At 32.0% G+C, this 21,235-nt stretch overlaps 1 protein-coding gene across 1 annotated transcript; it reads right to left on the bottom strand.

Moving 5' to 3' along the window:
* Nucleotides 1–1,641: 1,641 nt before the first annotated feature.
* LOC107874010 lies at nucleotides 1,642–2,292 on the bottom strand. The gene has a single exon (XM_016720916.1). It carries the CDS (start codon nucleotides 2,290–2,292, stop codon nucleotides 1,642–1,644), a length of 651 nt encoding a protein of 216 aa, XP_016576402.1.
* Between the last annotated feature and the right edge of the window lie 18,943 nt (nucleotides 2,293–21,235).

Below are 21,235 nucleotides of genomic sequence, written 5' to 3' on the forward strand. Positions count from 1 at the left end.
AACAGATATTTTATTATAATCGAACAAAACAAAAAAAAATCATTGACATTCAGATCTTTTTTCTTGGAATTCCCATTTGATGGTTAATATTCATATTTGAATTTGATTAAACCTGAATTAGCGTTGAAATGTGTTATACTAAGATGTAATATGAACGGGTAGAATAGATATTACATAAGATAAAAAAGGAGAATAATTACTTTTCAAAGTTGAGAAAGGAATGTAATTTTTTAAATAAAAATTTGGAAGTATAAATAATTTTCACCCTATTTTCTAATAAAAATGACTTCATATTCATAGCCAGTGCCTGAGCCACATTGACGCAATGGGTTCATATGATACTCCTTTATTAGTAAAATTTTTTGATAAAATTTTTAGTTTCTTTTTTTTTTATTTCCATTCGATGTTCAGTATCCCCACATTAGAGTTTGACTAATCCAGATTCGCATCACGTAGGGCTTCATTAGGGGGGAAGCACTCCCAACAGAGTTTTCTATATGCCAGAGTCAAACCCATAACCTCTGATTAAGGATGAAGCAGCCTCATCCACTGCACCACAATTCATATTGATAAAATTTTTAGTTTCACTATTATATATATTATAACTTAAATATAAAATTTTTAATTATAAAAATATATATTTACCACTTCACCACAACACGACTAGATGATTCATGTTATTGTTATTGGATTGGCAGTGGGGGTAGATCTAGTGAGGAATGGGACCATAAATGCAAACGAATATGGAGTCTATAGTTGTGGAAGGTTGACTTGAGGTCAAAGTAAAATTATTGAGATATGGACACATTATACTGTACTCTGTTTGATACTTCCTCCGTTTAAAAAAAAAAATGATTTAATCTTTTTTTTAGTCCATTTAAAAAAGAATGATTTACTTTTCTTTTTAATTCATTTAAAAAAATGATCTTTTTTTTTTTTTAGCAATACTTTAATTTCAATTTTTCACATGACATATTTAGGACCACAAGATTAAAGGATATTTTGGTACATTTGACTCAACTTTAATTTAAGGCCACAAGATTCAAAAGTTTTCTTTATTTTCTTAAATTTTGTGTCAAGTCAAAGTAGGTCATTTTTTTTTAAACGGTAGGAGTATAAATGATAAATCCAACACCACACATTGTTATAATATGGTAGCTTTCACTTTATCAACTTTCTGGGACTAAATTTATAGACAAAAAACATAAATTTTGATAATTAAAAAGTTAATTATAATTTTTTTTATATTTTATATGATTATTAAAAGTCACAATTTTGAATATGTCGAGATACATAATTAGATCCTGATATATCCAATAAAGGTACTCTTTTTTTCTAAAGATATATGATTAACTTTTGATATATTTTTAAAATTTTAAATCTGTCGAGATATATAATACATCTAACGAAAAGACATTTTTTTATAAGGATATATAATTAGCTTTCGATTTTTTTTCCGATTTTGGATATGTTGAGATACATAATTAACTCCCGATAGATCCAACTAAAATACATAAGTAGTTGAGAATTTAGTAATTACTTTTTTAAGAATAAAAATTTATTTAAATATATTAAGTTAAGATGTGTGTTTATGCTATTTTTCCTTAAAAAAATTTTGGTTAAAAGACGGGGTATCATTAATTAACGGTGTAGATCGAGAATGCTCCTCTTATGCGTAGGAGCCAAAACAATATTGTTCTGGGCCACATTCCAGCCCTGTAGGATAATAGATAAGTTTTTAATTGTTCGGTCAAAACAAACGCCTTCACGGTCTGCTTGTACATGAGAAATTACAAAATGTGGCATATGCAAAATTAACTTGGGCTCCAATTCTTGAGTCCTAGCTTTCTCCTTCGCAAGTGCGTCCGCCACTGCATTCTGTTCCCTGTATATTTTGGCGGGGACTGGTATGCACATTTCCTCCATTAGCATCCTGCATTCAGACAAGAGGTTATGGTAGGATGGGTGATCATTCAGAAGCATGTGAAGTAGAACACTAGAATCTGTTTCGATAGTGATGTGGTGGAAATTGTAAGCCTTAGCGATGGTCAGACCATATCTTAGCGCAGTCAGTTCAGTCATGACAGAGGTGGTCAGGGGGAGATGCATGTAGTATCCCAGGACCCATTCCCCAGTATGGTTCTTAAAGGCTCTACTAATTCCCCCCTTCCCAGGGTTCTGGAGAGCTGAGCCATATATGTTAAGCTTTAAGAGGTCTCTTGCAGGAGGTTTCCAGCTAATTGGTACAGTGGTAGTATCAGTCTTGTCAATTGTGCCAGCATTGGCTAGCATGTTATATTCAGCAGCCAAAGCGACAACCTTGTGGGGGGAGGGGGAGTGTTTGTATGGTTGAAGTTGTTGTCATTTCTATTCAGCCAGATGGTCCAGAGGCAGTGAGGTAGTAAGGTTCCCCATTTTAGCCAGCTGTTAAAGGCTTTGTCCTTAAGTTATTGCCATTCTTTTTCCTAGTTGGCAGCATTGCAGTTGGTAAGGAGTTCTGTAGAATTGTAGGGGGATGAATGAAACAGTTTGTCCCAGAAAGAGAGGGTATTGGGACATTTGGAGAAGATATGATGAATGGTTTTCTCCTGATCTTGGCACTAATGACAGAAGAGGGAGAGAGGTAATCCCAGGTGGCTTAGGTAGGCACTGGTGGACAGCCTATTATAGAGCATGAGCCAAAAGAATGTTTTGATTTTGTTGGGAGTATTGGCTTTCCAGGCCATGTTGAATTCTCTTTGAGTATGAGACAGGTTCTTATGGATCTTGAGGAGATTATACATGTTGTTAATAGTGAATTGGCCATTGCTGGTAAGGCCCCAAGTGGGAGTACCTTCATTTGAAGAGCTATGAGGAAGGAGAGTGGTTTGGCTGATTTCCTTTAAGTGCTGAGGAAAGTCAAAGGAGAGCGAGTTGAAGTTCCAATTGTCATTATGATGTAGGTTGTGGATGGTGGTACTCATATCATTGGTAGTTAGAGGGCCATGGATGACACTCCTTATGCTACCTAGATGTGGAATCCAGTTGTCTAGGAGGAAATTGACCTTATCCCCTTTATTGACCCTCTAGATTATGCCCTTGGAGAAGTCTGTCCAACCCCTCAGGATATTTTTCCAAGTTCTTGCAGTAGTAGCAGGGTTCCTGGCCTGATGCTTAGAGGTGAGGACCTTGCTCCAAAGACTATTGGGTTTAGAGAACATTCTCCAGGCTAAGCTGGCATGGAGTGCTCTGTTCCTAGTCTCATTTTTATGGAGTCCCAGCCTCCCCTCCTTAGAGCTGGTGAGAGTATCTTAGCTAAGGAAGTGAATCTTCCTCTTCTCCACACAGCTACCCCAGACAAATTTCCTTTGAATTTTATTAATGTGTTCATGGACTTTGGTGGGTAGCTTGATATATTGCATGACATGGGCGGGTATGCTGCTAAGAGTGGATTTGGCTAGCACAGTTCTACCAACCATGTTGAGGAACTTAGTTTCCAACCAGCTAGTCTGGACTTCATGTTATCTAGAATATATTGGAAGTCATTGTTCTTTGGTTTGTAGTTAAAAATGGGGTATCCCAGATATTTACCAAAAGTTTGGCTAGCCTTAATATTGAGGATATTGGAGCACAGAGTAGCATTTTCAGCACTGCAGTTTTTGAAGAAGATAGCCTTGAACTTGGAGGTATTAATGGTTTGGACAGAAAGCTAGCTGAAGATTTGAAAGATGTTGAGAATGGTGTAGCAATTATCAGGAGTGGCCCTAGCAAGCAAGGTAAGGCTATCAACAAAGAAAAGATGGGAAAGTTTAGGTCTTCCAGGAGTGATGCTTATAGGGGACCAGTTGTTAGCTTCTACCTCAACATTTATTCCTCTGAAAAGTCTTTCCATGCAAAGGATGAAGAGGTAGGGGGAGATGGGGTCACCCTGCCTGATTCCCCTGGCGGGAGTGAAGGTTTCAGTCTTGCAGCCATTCACCAGGCTGAAAATGGAGGAGGTGGTGACAGAGGACATGATAAGCCTTGTTAAACTGATAGGAAATCCAAAGAAGAGGGGAGTATTATTTATGAAAGACCACTCAAGCTTGTCAAAAGCTTTTTTTAGATCAATTTTTAGGATCATGTTGACCTTTTTGCCTCTCATCTTGTTAAAGTGGGTAATGTATTCCTGGATGATGATGGCTTGGTCAGAGACCCTTTTCTTTACTAAAGCTAGCTTGGGTGGGGCTAATAATAGAGGAGAGATAAGTTTTGATCCTATTGACAATGATCTTGGTGATCAGCTTATAGGAGGTGTTACAAAGTCCTATGGGTCTACAGCTTTTAATGCTATCAGCATTGGTACTTTTAGGAACAAGGCAGATTAGAGTGACATTGTTAGCTAAGGGCATAGAGAAGGTGTAGAAGGCCTCTTTATAGAATTTCACAGTACTGGCCCCTATATTATTCCAGAATTTTTGAAAGAATAAGGGGTGAAGACCATCAAGGCCAGGAGCCTTCAAAGGTTTGAAGGATTGGAGGGCTACCATGATTTCAGTATCCCTTAGGGGAGATTCCATGGCAAGCCTTTTCTCTTCAGAGAGGATATTAAGGTTATTGGTGGGGAAAATGGTTGTTAGGACTGCTGGCAGGGATTTTAGTGAAGAGGTTCTTGAAATGGTTTAGAATGTAAGTTTGAATGTTTGACTCCCCTGAGATGGTATTGCCAACTTCATCCTTGAGATCATTGATCCTGTTCCTCCTTTTGTTAATTGAGGAGGAGTGGGAGAATGAGGTGTTGGCATCTCCCTCAGCGAGCCAAGATATTCTAGACTTGGTTCTCCAAAAGTTATCTTCATATTTGAGCAAATCCTCATAGTCGACAAGTAAATTATTTTCCAGCTCATGGAGGAAAGAGCTAGTGTGGTAATGAGGTGATTTTTGGATACCTTCTAGCCTAGCTAGGATGTTCCTCAGCCAGTGGAAGATGTTTCCAAAAACTATCTTATTCCAGTAAGAGGCATCCTCTTAGAATTGGGATATGGCAAGGTGAAGAGGGGTATTATCAATGAAGCATCCTTCTATAATTCCCTGGAAGGATTGATGGTTGCACTACATGGGTTCAAACTTAAAGGGTTTGTCTTTGTTCCTTCTTGGATCATTGGTTATAGAGAGAAGTTGAGGACAATAGTCGGATTTGGTCCTGGAGAGGTGAATGACAGTGAAGTCAGGGTAGTTGTTTATCTATGAGGTATTTTCCACACATTTGTCAAGTCTTTCCTGGATAAGGAACCTTCTGTTGACGTGTCTTTTATTGGTCCAGGTGTATATGCAACCCTTATAACCTAGGTCCACCATGTTACAATAATTTAAGCAATCTCAAAAGTGGTTGGCTCTATTATTGCTGATAGAGGCTTCTCCTAATTTCTTATTAGCCCCCAGGACTTCATTAAACCCCCCCTCCCCATGAGCTAATCACCAAAAAAGCTATTGGCAACATTACGCAGTTCATCCTAAAGAGAAAGTGTAAAGTTAAGATCAGGGCTAGCATAAATAGCAAAGAAGAGAAAAGTTCTATTAGTATGACTTACCCTAATAGTAGCATAGATTCCTTGAAGAACGCTGGAGAAGTTTTAAAGGTGTAGCACATCTTCCCTCCACATCACAACAATGCCCCTCTTTCTACCCATAGCACTAAACTCGAGGTAGGTGTCAAAGTGTAGGATTTCGGTGATGTTCTTGTGGTCAACCATCTTGATCTCCAGTAGGGCCACTAGGACTGGGTTGTGAGTCTTGATTATGGCATCACATTGATGCTTAAAGGTAGGACTATTAACTCCCCCAGTGTTCCAGATGATGAACTTTATTGGGCTGCAGGGGTTGGTTGAGGAGTGAGTCATTGGGAGCTTTCCCTTGTCCCTCAGATCCAGTTGAGAAAGTAGAGCTACCGTCATGGTGTGTTACTCCGAAGCATTCCTCAAGGTCAAACTGAGCATTTTTGTGTCCAGAGGGTAGGTTAGAACAATAAGCGTGTTGGAGAGCTCGCTGAAATCTCTCCGCAGAGGCTTGTTTAGAGTCAAGTTTGTGACCTTCAGCTCCCCTATTTCTGGTAAGATTTGTTCTAGCTCCATGTTTGAAAGTCTTAGTTCCTCTAGTACTTATTTGAGAGTTTTACTTACTTCTGGTGCTCCCTGAGGAATTGGAGTATTTGCTAGAGCTTTCTACTTCTGGTGGTTCTTTTTTGGCCACGTTGGATTTTCTTTTCCCTCTTTTATTAGTGTAGTTAGCATTAACAGTTTTAATTTTTTCAATATTTTGGTTAATGGGCTCATTACCTTCATTATTCATGGTGTTGAGGTTGACACCCAGAAAATTGACAATTGGCATGAAGGAGTTAAGATTGAGAAACTTACCTGTGTCGGCATCGTATACTCTTACCTACATTTGGTTGTTCTTACTTGTTTCTCTTTCTTGGGCATTTTGTTTCCCTCTGTGCATTTGTTTCTTCTTAGAGAACTTGACAGTGTGCCATTGTTCTTCTGGGTCTGTCTCCTTGCTGGTGGAGGGTGGTGAAGTGTTTGGTTGTACTGGTGTGCTGCATTGTTTTGTCGTATGATTGGGGCAACTTGTATGAATGTGCCCTAGCCTTCCATACCCAGCACACAAAACTTCTTCCCCTCATAGATCGCCCTCTGTTTATGGGCTCCTATTATTACTTGCTTCTTCACAGGCTCATCAAGAGGCACCTGGATACAGATTCTTGGGTACCTGCCTGTCAGAGCTGCTGAAGTACATGTATCTATCTTTAGAAGAGTTCCCAAGTAGCTGTCAATTCTTTCTAAGATACTTTTATCATAGAATTCTGTTGGTAGTTGGGGGAGTCTTATCCAAATAGCAGTGTAGGTCTGTGTGACTTCTGCTGGACGAAATTTGGCTCCCAGCGCCTAACTGGTAGGAATTTTCCTATAACAAACCATGATCCTTCATGCAGTACCTCGTGCATATTGACAGGATTGCTGAATTTGGCAATGTAGAAATCACTCCCCAGGTCAATTAGGGCCAGAGGCTCAAAAGGCCTCCATAGTTCTGTTAATTTTATTTTCAAGTAGTTATGAGCTAACTTCTTATTAAAGACTTTAACAATCACTGAGAATTTCCATGGAGCATAGATTCTCTCCTTGTCTTCATCACTCAATTCTATCGTGTCCCCCGAGTCTTGGGGAAACATTGGTGATTTTCCTTTGTCAAGTCCTGAGTATGATCCATTCAAGCTAGTCTCTTTGTTGAGGAGGATAGTCTTGAAAGAATCCTTAGCTATTGATGTTATTCGTGTGAGTTTCCATAGGATCCGATGGGTCTGGTGGCAATGGGGTCAAGGAGAATGTTTTCGAGTCATGGTGGTCGGCCATGGCACCTCAAGAAGGGGGTCTACATTTCCTTTTTCGTAAATTTATCCCACCCTTCGATGGATAAATTATTTTCTTGGTAATTATTTTTTGAGCTTTTTCTACTTTTTTTTTTTTTAAAAAAAAATTAGATAGTAGTATATGCAAAAGTTGATTGTCCACTAGTGTACTATCCAAACAATGAAAATTGATTAAGAGTATGTGCAGGTTAATTAACTTTTTAAAATTATTTTTCATTCGGTGTTTACGATAGTTATAGTGGAGTTTGATTAATTTAAATTTATATAGAAAAGTCTCATTATATGAGGTAAAATATTGTCTATCAAAGACGACTTTATATTCAGAGTTCAAACCTACGACATTCGATTAAGAATAAAAAAATGTTTATCACTCTATCTAACTTTTGGTGATTAATTTGGATTGATTAATTACTTTATACATCAGTCAAAGTGACTTATAAGTATCTTTTGACTTTTTATGCATACATTCATTTACCAAAAGAATAGCATATTGATACTTTTCTATCAAATAAATCAGCTCATATCAATTATCCAAACGACACGTAATTATTTATTTATAATGTTGATTTTATGAATTAAAAATGCTTATAAATCTACTTAATGCTTCAATTATTTATCATTTCGAAAAGTAAACAGGGATTTAAAAAATCTGCATTTCTGAAGCAGCGGGGTAGCTGTCAACTCTCTCTCAAAAACAAAAAACAAAAATACAAACATAATTTTTTCTTAAAATAAAATAAAAAGGAATAGGATAAATAATACGATGAAATTATTTTGGAATTTCAGCAGTCTACGCTATTTTCCAACAAATGGAAGTCTGTAAGCAAAAGGGCTAATATTTTTAAAACTCATTTTTTTGGTACTTTCCCTTTTCTTTTAGTTTTGTAATTTACTTTCTAGAAACTTTGTTATTTATAGCTATTTAGAGTTCACATACGTCCTTTTTTTTTTGTCCTATTTATATATTATTCTTTTTTGATTTGATGACATATGTTTTGGCCTAAATATGACTTGATGCTTATCTTCCTTTCACCACTAGAAAATAGAATTCTTTATAGTAATTGTGGCAATTCCTTATTCTTTCGTTTTCTATATCTTGTCACAAAACTTCTTTTTCTCTTTTCAAATTTCGATTACCTTTTTTATTATTAATTGGAGCTCAAATATAGGGTGTGTTTGGTTAGTGGTTATCTGATTTGATAAGTATTTGATATGTAAGTGAAAAAAGTATTATGGGGGTGGAATGGTCAATAGTGGGTGGGGGCTTTGGGCAGATAGAGATGAGACGTTGAATTTGAAATACCAATTGTGGAACTTATTTTTGCTATTTTTTATTAATAGAATTATTTTTCTTATTTTTAAGAAACTTATTTCTTAAAAAAAATTGACAGTTCAAACAAGATATGAGTAGTATGTCTCTTTTGACCTAAACCTACATACCATTTAAAATGAGTTTACTAAAGTTTAAAGATTGCTCTCTTTTTTTATACTAACATCTTTCACGTATTTTGTTAACGTTAAATTCGTCTAATTTTATTTTTTTTTTCTTATCAAGGAGGGCAATGCCTTATTGAGATATATAGGTACATATATAAATACCGTCTTGTATATATTATATGCAAAGTGATTTTGATACTAATGTTGACAAGACAACCTTATTCGTAAGTAATTAATATTATCGATCCTAACATTTTCAACACACATCCTATGGTATAAGGCTTGTTTAATTATGTATTTGATATCTCTACCCTATTTTGTCAAATCAAGATTTTACTAAAACGTTGCATTATATAAATGATAATGGTACACCAGCTAATAATGTTTTAACCTTGTTTAATTTTATTTTTCATTAATAATATCAAAATCCTCGGAGCTATATTGGCTTGTTGGCCCCATTATAATCAATTAATCTACTTTTATTTCTATCTGCTTCTTATACAATTTCCCAAATCAAAGTCGGTCTAATTAGTTAAGCTAACCCTTTTATTTCCATAAATATATACGCATTTCACTAAATCTAGGAAAGTATTTATTATTTTATTTAGAAATAGCATTAACTATAGATGTTGATTCCTTACTTCAATTTGCCTTTACTATGTCGTTTTCATTGAACAACAAACTCATAACAGAAAGTTGTTTAGCAAATAATTTTTAAAAATGTATAGAAATTGATAACTATAAGTTATGTTAATTAGTACTTTAATTTTTTAAAGTTTGGTTGCTTGCATTATATAAACAGAATAAAGTACGTAGGCGCAAGTTAAGGTTTTATTATTCGTAGGTTAATACAAAAGGATAATTAATTTTTATTACTCATTATTTATAGTATATAGTTGAGCTGCTTGCTTTTGATTGGCTGTTTGACCATCTTAGTGAAAATGTTCTTATTGGTCCAGTACATCTTTGTCCTGTATATTAGTTTTAATGATTATTTCACCATATTCAATTATTTTTACCTACTAAACTAACCAAAATGTACTACTATGATAACAATTAAAATTAATTTGATTTAGCCTCTGAACTAATACCGTGTCACTATGACTCTACTATCTCCCCCAATAAAAGTGGTTTTATTTTTATCTAGTAATTAAATTCTCACATATGTTATCATTTAGCTAACAGCCAAAATCAGTTTATAATTAATTCTGTAACAAACTTTCATTCAGAATTTCAGATTCACTTACACTAACAGAAAACCTAAAAAGGGAATTTTTTAAAAAAGGGTTTACTTTGCTTAACTAACTTGGCAAAAGTTGTTTTTTCTTGTTTAATTTATATCTAATTAAAAGTTCAGTCAAAGATATTAGCTTAACTAACATGATAACATAAATCATCTCGATAAATAAATAAATATATGTATATGTTAAAGGAAGCAAGGCAATGATAAGGCAGATTGATGAGAAGGGATAAAATGCATGGATAGTGTTAATAGGGGCAAAATTAAGATTTTAAGTATACAATTTGAAGATTTTAGAAAAGACAATTTATCTGATTTTGAATAAATTATCTACATATATTACTAATACATAAGTGATATCTTTAATACATGTACAAGATACGGATCAAATTTGAACCCGTTGAATTGTGGCACCACACCTCTAACCGTACGTACGTATAATTTTATGCAAGTGTATACGTCGATCTATTATCATAATTTAGTTTTGTGAGTTAGTTTGATATGAGGTAGTGGTGGTTTTAAAGATTTGGTTTGTTGTCCCAAATGGTGTTATTCTATAGTATAGAAAAAATAGTTCTTTTCTGTACAAAATATTACTAGACTATTATGAGAGTCTTCCTTTTTTTTATAAAGTTGTGTTGGATAAAATCTGTGGCAGATCCAGGATTTAAGAATCGTGAGTGCTCGGAAGGTTCAAGCACGTATATTAACATCCAAAGTTTTAAGGTTTCGCCTGAAAATTATAGCATCCGGTTATCTTCTTGGTTTCATAGGTGCTTTTTTTCATCTCATACCATTTTTTATGCATTTTTTATATAATTATATCTATTTTGTTCGGATTTAACGGGTGCCGAAGCACCACAATTTTGAATGTGGATCTACCCTATAGGATTGATTTAGATAGGATAAGATTTACATATATCTTATCTTGAGGTATCGAGGTTGTTTCTACTAAAAAAATAGAAGTTATTTTAACTAAGATTGCATGACAACAACATATTAAGCAATGAAGCAACAAGTAATAAGACATACTTAAAAAATTATAAATCTCATGTATAGTAAAATTATGATACTCGATATTTATATTACATTAATAAATGTAAGATATGTATCTCACTTTGAACCAACTACCTAATCCAAGTTTGTTTTTTTCATTTGTCTGAAATTATTAATATAAAAAGATTATGTGAATCCATGCAATTCACATCAGATAGATGCAAATTCTGTGGAGGAAATTATTCAAAAATTTTGCTCGACTCGACAGTTTTGTAATGTTATTGATGTGTTGTTATCGTTGAATAATTGGTCAAACAAGAGTCCGCTTTCCTTTTTTTGTTTTTTACAATAAAATAATGACAAATAGTTCATGTCGATTATATTTTTGCGGAGCTAAAATTTTCATCTATAAAATTCATAATATAAAAAAGTAGAAATGCGAAAAGTTAGGGGTTCAACAAACTATATATACGTGAAAAATAATAATTTTAATCTTTTATATATACAATTTTTTAATTAAAAAGATTTGCGTGAACTTCCTTCCGATTCTGATACCCTAGCTCTGCCCATGATAGACATACCAGCTTATAGACATCGATGGCGTTTATCACCATTTGCAGCTAAGACCGACCATCTCCAACCACACACTATTTACACTCTAAATATAAAGATTATATTTGGAGAATACCAATCCAACCTACAACTCTATTTTTTTTCTCACTTCAACAACAACAACAACATATTCAATGTATTCCCACAAAGTGGGATATGGAGAGGGCAAAATGTATGTTATCCATACCACTAACTCAGATGAAATGGAGAGATTGTTTTCGATAGACCCTTGCCTCATGACTCATAACAGTATACCAACCTGAGCACATAAAAATAAACAACAAAATATGGTAACACGCCGCTGAATAATAGAAGAAACAAGACACCCACAGAGTACTATGAACTACCTGTTCAAAATCACAAATATCCTCGAAACACCACGAATAAGAAACTACAAGGCACATTCACAATACTATGACTGCAGGTAAATCAACAAACAAAGCACTTCTCCCTACTAGTAAGGGTGCACACCTACCCACTAGCCTTCTACCCTAATTCACGTCCTTCATACATTCCTATCAAGGGTCATGTCCTCTGTAAGCTGTAATTATGCCTAATCACTTTCCTTCAATATTTTTTCGGCTACCTCTACCCTGTTTGAAATCAACCATAGCAAGCCTCCCACATCTCTGTACTGGGACATCCGTGCACTGCCTCATCACATGTCCAAATAATCTCAACCTCACTTCTCGTATCTTGTCTTCCACCGAAGCCACTTACCTTCTCTCGAATAATCTCATTTTTAACCCTATCCCTCTTAGTAAGTCCGAACATCTATCTTGACACCGTCGACCTTCAACTTTTGGATTTGGGAGTTCTTAACTGGCCAACACTTCGCTCCATACAACACAGCCGATCGGACTGTCACTCTGTAAAACTTACTTTTAAGCTTAAGAGACACACAAAACTCCCGAAGCGAATCTTCATTTCAACCACCCTACACCGATACAATGCATGACATCCTCATCAATCTCTTCATTTTTCTAAATCATAGACCCAAGATATTTGAAACTATCTCTCTTTTGAATCCCCTAAGAATCCAATTTCACTACCATGTCATCCTCATATGTCAAATCATTAAACTTACACTTCAAGTACTTTGTCTTGGTCTTGCTCAACCTAAATCCTTTAGACTCTAGGGTCTGCCTCCAAACCTCCAACTTATCATTAACTTCTCCCCAATAAGTCTTATCAATAAGCACTATATCATCAGCAATATGAATTTTATCGGGTGATATATATATATATATATAGGATATTCTCGACGGGGATTCATAAGTGAACATACGAACTAATTGAAGGGGGTTCAACATCTAATATATATATACATAAAAATAATTTTAATCATGCATATATAGCATAATTTTTCGCCGAAGGGGGTTCGGACGTTGTGGGTTGAAGTTGGCATTCTCCAAATATAGAGAATCTCTATAGTTAGAGTGTAAAATAGAGTGTGATTGAAGATGGTTTTACTATTCACTCCCTCTATATATAAAGTTTAGAGGGGAATTTGAAGAGTGCTTGAAGATGCCCTTGCTATTCATGTCTTCCATATATAGAGTTTAGAAGGAAATTTCGAGGGTAATTGGAGTTGCACCCTCTATTTCCCCCCTCCAAATTAAGGAATTTAATGTTGATTATGTATTTAGTGATATAAACGTATTTCGCCTAAAATAATTGAGGAAAAAATTCATAAAACCACAACTTAAGTTTATTAAACTACATAAAATCTCTAAAATTTATTAAAATTAAAAAAAATAAATCTCTTTCCACTACAGATGTCCAATACATTGATTGCAATTCTTATTTTCACGGTTACTATCTTGTGAAGCGGTAACCGCTCCAACAACAGCGCAATCCATGCAACCACATTGTGTAGTTACTCCACAATATACATTTTTCAAAAATTTAATCGTTCCTTCTAATTTTATCTTCATTAACATCTTATCTGAGTTGAATAACTGCAAAGTATTAGTTCCCTTCTTCATTTTTTGTCTAATTTAGTTTGTTAAACTTGTGTTTAAAAGTTGTACACTTGAAAAAATTAAACCTTCATCATCAGTTCAATTTTTCGTTACAATATCAAGTTTTACAATGAATCTAAATTATTTACCTTCTTTTAGTCTTGAAATTTCTCAAACAAACAACATCAAACTAAATAAAGATGTTGTCAATTTTGTTCCCGATGTTTTTGATAATGTCTCTAAAGATTTTCATGAAAATAGATCTAAACATCGAAAAGATCCAGTAAAGATGAAAAGGTTGTGGGAAAAGAAGGCAGCAAAATAAAAAAGAGAGAGTTGATGCAAGGAACAGAGATTTAGCACTTCAAAACGAAAAGATGGTGTTTCAAAATGAAAAGTTGTTGAAGTGACAACGAGAGAGACATTCTACCAAAGGTTTGTAAATTTTTGTATTTGTTCATGTTTACATTGAGATATATGTTTTTTCACTTAAGATACAAATTTTAGCTTAGTTGTACATGCATGTTGCATGTACATATTCTTTTATTTATATGCATGATACATATTTTTGATACGTACCTCTTTCGTACCTGTGTATACAGTTGAAAGGTTAATTTATGTATCTCTTTTATGTATCTTTATACCTGATACATATATGAATTATGTATCTCTTATATTTCTGCCGGGATCAAATGTACTTTCAATGTTGACATATTATGTATTACCATGACACTTTTTATTAATGAGTAATCACTATTTGTATCTCTTTTTCAGGATATGAAATATGTAATTGATGAGATTCCAAAACATCCTCTAAGATTTGACAGCTCGTGCAATACCAAGTTTTTAGAAGATTTTGAAGATATTCTGTCAAAAAAAGTAATTGAGATGTTCAGTGAGACATACTTTGGCTTTTACCTCAAGATGTCGAAGTGTAATTACATAGGACAAATTACTAAATGTCTATTGATGCTCGGGGTGCAACAGAACAAACCGAATAAACTTCAGGTATGCGTCAAGGGCAATGTTCTTAGAATTTTTAGTTTTGAATTTGCCCTACTAACTGATTTGAAATGCACCGAAAATATCAAAGGTATTAAATATTTTGATTCATCTACAAGCATTCTGATGCAAAAGTATTTTCCGCAATCAACAAATGGTGTTGATAAACTAACATTGATACAATGATTCCTGATGCAAAATTTTGACAATAATCAAGATGCTCTCCACATGGCCATTCTATATTTCATTTACACCTTCTTGTTTTCTCAATTAAAGGTGTGAATATTTGAATATATCACACCTTAATTGCGTTAATTTTCATTACTATGCTTAATTAGCGTCAATTAGTTGATTATCAGGATGTATCATCGATTTTATATCTCTTTTAATATTATGTATCTGAAAAAATATAAAAGGGAGATTTTATGAAATTTTTTTAAAAAAATAAAATTTCATGTAATTATGGGTGAACAACTCGAAATTTATGTAAGTTTTACAATAATTTATCACAGCTAATGAAACTAAGCTTAGATAAAATTTACTTACAAGTTACAATTATGTACTTTTCCGTGTGTTATGAGTATCTATAGCCATAAATTTGTGCTAAATGGACTAATGTTGTGTGTAGCTAATGCTATGCTTTTAAAATCAGTACAAGACAAAATAAACTTAGAAATTGATCTTATAAATTGTCCCAAAAAGATGTATGTTGTTTGTAAAGAAAAAAAAAAACAAACTAAATCACTCACTCATTTACTAATTAAGTACAAAATAATATAAGGAATTCCAAGACTAGAAATCTAGAGACAAATCATAATCATAACATCAATAATTGATAAGATTAATTTCACCTAGGTCTATTCCAAAGTCCAAATTGATGGAAGGTGGACATGAAAGGGGTTGGAAAATGAATATTGATTAGGACATCCACAAATGTCACGAGATAGGACTATATAATAAGAAAAAAAAATGATTACTAGATTTTGTTTTATGTGTTGTTGTGGCCAGTAGGGCGGATCCACCATTGCAGTATCGAATTCATCTGAATCTAATACTTTTAGCGTGAAACATAAATTTATAAGTTAAAATTCAATAAAATTATATAGTAGATATGAATACTCCCAACTTTAAAATCATTAAGGGGTGACTACTAAGAAATTTAAAGATTTGACCTCTAGAAACACTAAGCTTTGTGGAAGTCATTTTCTCAATTACTGTAGAATTTATGCTTGGTAAATTAGAAACTTATTTACTCTTGAATCATTTTATATTTTATAACATTTAAAATTTATTCGGGAAAAGACATTATTTTCACCTCATACTATACAAAAAAAATTTAAGTCACACCTAAATTATATAAGTGACCTATTACACATCTTAACTATATAAAAGTGATATTATTACCTCCCTACGATCCCCATTCTAAGGCGTATGTGTTACACTTATTTTAGGCGCGTCCAGCCTATTAAATAACAAAAGTAAACGGCTAAAAACATTAAGGGAAAATGCATCATTTCCACTCCAAACTATAGTCGAAAAGTCAAATCCACGCCTAAACTATATAAGTGACCTATTACACGCCTTAAATATAAAAAAGTGATACTTTTTACTGACGTGGTGCTGACGTGGCAGCGCGTGTAAAACACTATACCACATGCAAATGGTGGTAGCCTGACAGGATGTAAATAGTTTTACTTTTTTATAATTTGGGTTTGTAATATGTCACTAGTATAGTTTAGATGTGACTTCGATTTTTCGGATATAATTTAGGTGAAAACGATGTCTTTTCCAAATTTATTCAAAAGGAAGTATTCGACATGGATTTATTAAATGATGCTCTCCCTGTCAAAATGGGCCACTATTTGTAGAAGAAATGAAAAGCATCCTTTAATTTTTTTAATTTTATTTTTTGAAAAACAATTTTTGTCACTCTATTTACAAGTAAATCACTATCATTTATTTTCTTCTTGCGCACCTCAAATTATTGGTCGTATTTCTCTCTTATAAGTTCTTCAAGAAATTATTAATTAGAAAGAATTTTAACTATCTTATCTTTATTTATGTCTTAAGATATCATTGAATATAAATTTACTCTATTTATTATGTGTAATCACCTCCATAATAGATGCATTTGTACTTCATTTTATTTTAGTTGACCCTCTTACTAAAAAATATTTGTTTCAATTTAGTTGTCTCATTTGTGAAATCAAGAGATTTTTATTACTATGTTTTTTGCAATTTTATCTCTATCATTAAATGACTACATAAAGTGTATATATTCAAATTTATATTTTCAAAATATAATTAATCTTAATTTGGAAAAATAAGATCTTAATAAATATTTCTTAAGAAGAGCGTCAAGTGAATAAGGATCAACTATTTTGAAACATAGAGAGTAGTTCTTAAGAATAATTACTACTACTAAGAATAAAATGAGAAAAGAATAATTACATTTAATCTTAAACTTTCAAAATGATAAGTAAACGGGTAAACAACAAAAATCCAGATAGATTGAAGCTTAATTACAGAAAATTTTGATATTTTTCATAATTATTAAAAATTTCTATTTTGAGTCTGTCGAGTTACATAATTAGCTCCGATACATCCAACGAAGATACATTTTTTCCTTTGTGAAGATACATAATTAGCTCTTGATATATTTTTTTCTTGTTTTGGATCTATCAAGATCATAATTAACTTCCAACATATATTCAACGAAAATACATAATTAGTTGAGATTCTTGTAGTAACTTTATAAGAAGGAGATTTGTGTAAATATAATATGTTAAAATGTGTTTATGCTTTTTTTTTCTAAATAATTTAAAATAATTAGTTTAAAAGATTACGAGATATAATTTAAGACGGAAGGAAGAGCTATTTAGGATGAATATTTTTAACCTAAGATATCATAAATCCGTCCAACGTCCAACAGCTCAAATAAATGATGAGTTTGTGTTGAGTGGCAAAATTAGGAATTCAGATCTCAAAGAATTAAAAATACTATGTTTGCTTTTAATTGTTACTGATTTTTTAAGTATATTTTTATTTTTATTTGTCATTTTTATATATTAAGAGAAGATAATTTTTTTTTTATTTTATTTTTAGTATTAGTTATTTTTTCTCTAATTAATTTTAAGATACAATGTAAATATTATTTAATAAAAATACTATAATAAAATATTTATATTATTAATTACTTCCTCCATCTCATTTTATTTTTCATCATTTTCTTTTTAGTCCGTCCCAGAAAGAATGTCATCTTTCCTTATTTGACAATTATTTAAAGATTAAATTCCATTTTTACCTTTATTAATCTCACTTAATTAAAAAAAAGACACTAATACATTTTTTGATAAAGAATAATTTGATAAACATTATCAAGTGTTTCCTTATTTCTTAAACTCTGTACCCGATTAAATGGTGACACATAAAATAGAATAGAGATAGTATTTTTTTAATAAATACGATAAATCAAAACATGATAAATAAAAATCAACTCCGATTTAAGTAGAAGCTTCTATTCCCATGACTGACCCATTAGTACTGCATTTATGGTGCGTGCTACCCCCTGCAGTATTGTTTTTTAAATTATTTAATTTGATTAATACTATTTTATTCGTTTCATTATATATGTCATAGTTTGATCACGTACAAAATTTAAGAAATAAAAAAAGTTTGATCATATTTATCAATTGTTCCTTATTAAAAGATGTGCTAATATTATCTTTGTTTGAGTGAGGCCTTACAAGTGAGAATAATAAAGATAAAACTAAAATTATGTCTTTAAATAATTATCAAATAAAAAAAGGTGAAATTCTTTTTGAAACGAAAAAAAAAAAAGACACACAAGAGAGTCCAAAATAAACTTAATTTCATTTTTTTGGATTTTTATTTTGATTTTAAAGTTTAAAGTAGTGAATGTTTAAAATTGGTGATTTTTCTAGAAAAATAATCTTTTTTTCAAATCTATTTTTCATTCTCAAATATAATTAATTCAACATGGATGACGTAACCAAAAATATCGATCAACCTGTCGCCGTTGGCGTGACGGCAGTGGCCGCACTCGGCAGCGACAAACTGAGCAAACAACTGTCGACTGTCATTGTCGATGTTGAAATTTCAAACGAACTGACGTATTGAGGATGACTGAGCGTCGGTGCAACCTTTGTGTTAATGTTAGGGTCTAAAGAAAAGAAGTATATTAAGATTTAGGGTTACTAAACGATTATAATTTATATATTTATATGTTATATCAGATTATATTATATTTTTAGTATATTTACATAATATATATATATATATATATATAAATTATAATATATTATTTATATAATTTTGATTATTTGATTTATCCATTTTTTTATGAAAATTTGAAAATCAAATCGTTTAATCGAATTTCTAAAATTTGAAACCGAAATCAATCCGTAAAACCAAAAAATCGAACCAAATTAAATTTTAATTTGATTTTTTAATTTTTTCGATTTAAATCAAAATATGTTCAGCCCAGTTCTCGCCTTTCATTGCATGTCCCCAATGAATTTTAATTGCTTCTCTTTATTATTTCTTAAACCTTCATTTTGAAACCTTGATGAACAGAAATTTGTATTGAGTAGAATTCAATTTTTCTTTTTTTAGAAAAAAAAATGACTCTATAAGCATTTTTTTTTTAACTTTCAACTTTTGAACCCGAAACTTTTAATAAAGAATAAAAGGTATATTATCTTGCTTCTGTTTTTCACTTTTTGTTAGATTATGGATTCAAAATACTTGAAATTTTCAATTCGAAGTATAATTTGTATCTCCATCTTTACTTTCACCGCCTCTTTATGTGTTTCGTTATTGAACTTATAGTTGAGAAATTCTATTTTAATCTTATTCAACCTAAAACTTTTAGGTTCTAGATTTGTTTCTAAACTAAGATTCTAATGAGCTAACTATAAAATATATTGATGGCATGAAAGTATCAAAGTCAGTATAGAATGAAGTTAACTCAATGGGGGTTGTTTGGTAGCTAGTTAGTTAGAATTATGCAGGTATGAGTAATAAATGAATTAGTTAGAATTATGCTAGTGTGAGTAATCAAATTAATCTGAATCCAATACTTTTAGTTTGAAACGTAAAATTATAAGTTAAAATTCCACAAAATTATAGTAGATACGAATAATCCCAACTTCAAAATCATTAAGGGGTGACTACTAAGAAATTTAAAGATTCGACCTCTAAAACACTAGGCTTTGTGGAAGTCATTTTCTCAATTACTGGAGAATTTATGCATGGTATATTAGAAACTAATTTACTCTTATTCGACATGGAATTTATTAATTGATGTTCCCCCACTCAAAATGGACCACTATTTGTAGAAGAAAAGCACCCTTTATTTTATTTTTTTAAGAAAAAACAGTTTGTGTCACTCTATTTACAAGTAAATCAAGATCATTTATTTTCCTTTTTCGTCTCAAATTATTTATCGTGTTTCTCTTTTATAAGTTTTTTTTAAGAAATTATTAATTAGAAAGTGTTTTAACTATGCATCTGTATTTCCTCTGTTTCGTTTCAGTTGATCCTCGTACTAAAAGTTATTTATTTCAATTTAGCTGTCTCATTTACGAAATCAAAAGAATTTTATTATGTTCTTCTAATACTACCTCTATTGTTAAATGATTACATAAATATATACTCAAATTTATATTTTCAAAGCATAATTAATAAGGTTAATTTGTCAAAACAAGCTCTTAATAAATTATATTTTCTTGAGGGGAATGTCAAGGAAATAAGAGCCAACTATTTTGAAACGAAGAGAGTAATTTTTTAGAATATTTACTACGACTAAGAACAAAGTGAGAAAATAATTACATTTAATCCAGCTTTCAAAAAATGATAAATAATTTAAGATAATTAGTTTAAAAAATTACGAGATGTATAATTTAAGACGGAAAGAATAGCTAGTTATGATGGATATATATTTTTAACCTAAGATATCATAAATCCCTCCAACAACTAAAATAGGCGCCGTTTGGCGATGAGAATTATAATTTTTTGGAGCTGAAATTGGAGTTGGAGTTGTGTTTGACAATAAATATAAATTAAAGTTGTTTTTGAAAATTTTTGAGAGAAGTATGAGTGAAAACAGTGAAAACAAGTAAAACTTGTTTTTACTTTTCTAAATACAATTTTGGAATTGTATTTGAAATTTTCATGACCGAACACATCTTATTTTTCACTTTTTTCACTGTTTTCACTAAAGTGAAATAATTTTTCAAAAAAAAGTGAATAATTTTCATGATCAAACGGCTACTAAGATTTGAATAGAAGCTTCTATTCCCATGGCTAACACATTAGTACTACTCTGGAGTATTGTTTTTTAAAATTATTATCTTTTTAGTTAATACTACAAATTAAGCTTAATTCCATATGATTTTAGTACGTACGTAGTTTGGCTTCTTTCTTTAATGGCTTTGCATTAATTGAATATCGTATGTAATGCTGTAAACTAAACCACCCATTGTAGTACTTACCTTTCATCCTATGTCTCCAATGAATTTTAATTGCTTCTCTTTATTATTTCTTATTAGATGAGCGATATTCATTTTGAAACCTTAA

This window comes from Capsicum annuum, chromosome 6 (genome assembly GCF_002878395.1).
Source record: "Capsicum annuum cultivar UCD-10X-F1 chromosome 6, UCD10Xv1.1, whole genome shotgun sequence".
NCBI lineage: Eukaryota > Viridiplantae > Streptophyta > Magnoliopsida > Solanales > Solanaceae > Capsicum > Capsicum annuum.

Coding starts and splice junctions, on each gene's coding strand:
- LOC107874010 (XM_016720916.1), bottom strand. CDS start 2,292: ATGCTAGCCAATGCTGGCACAATTGACAAGACTGATACTACCACTGTA.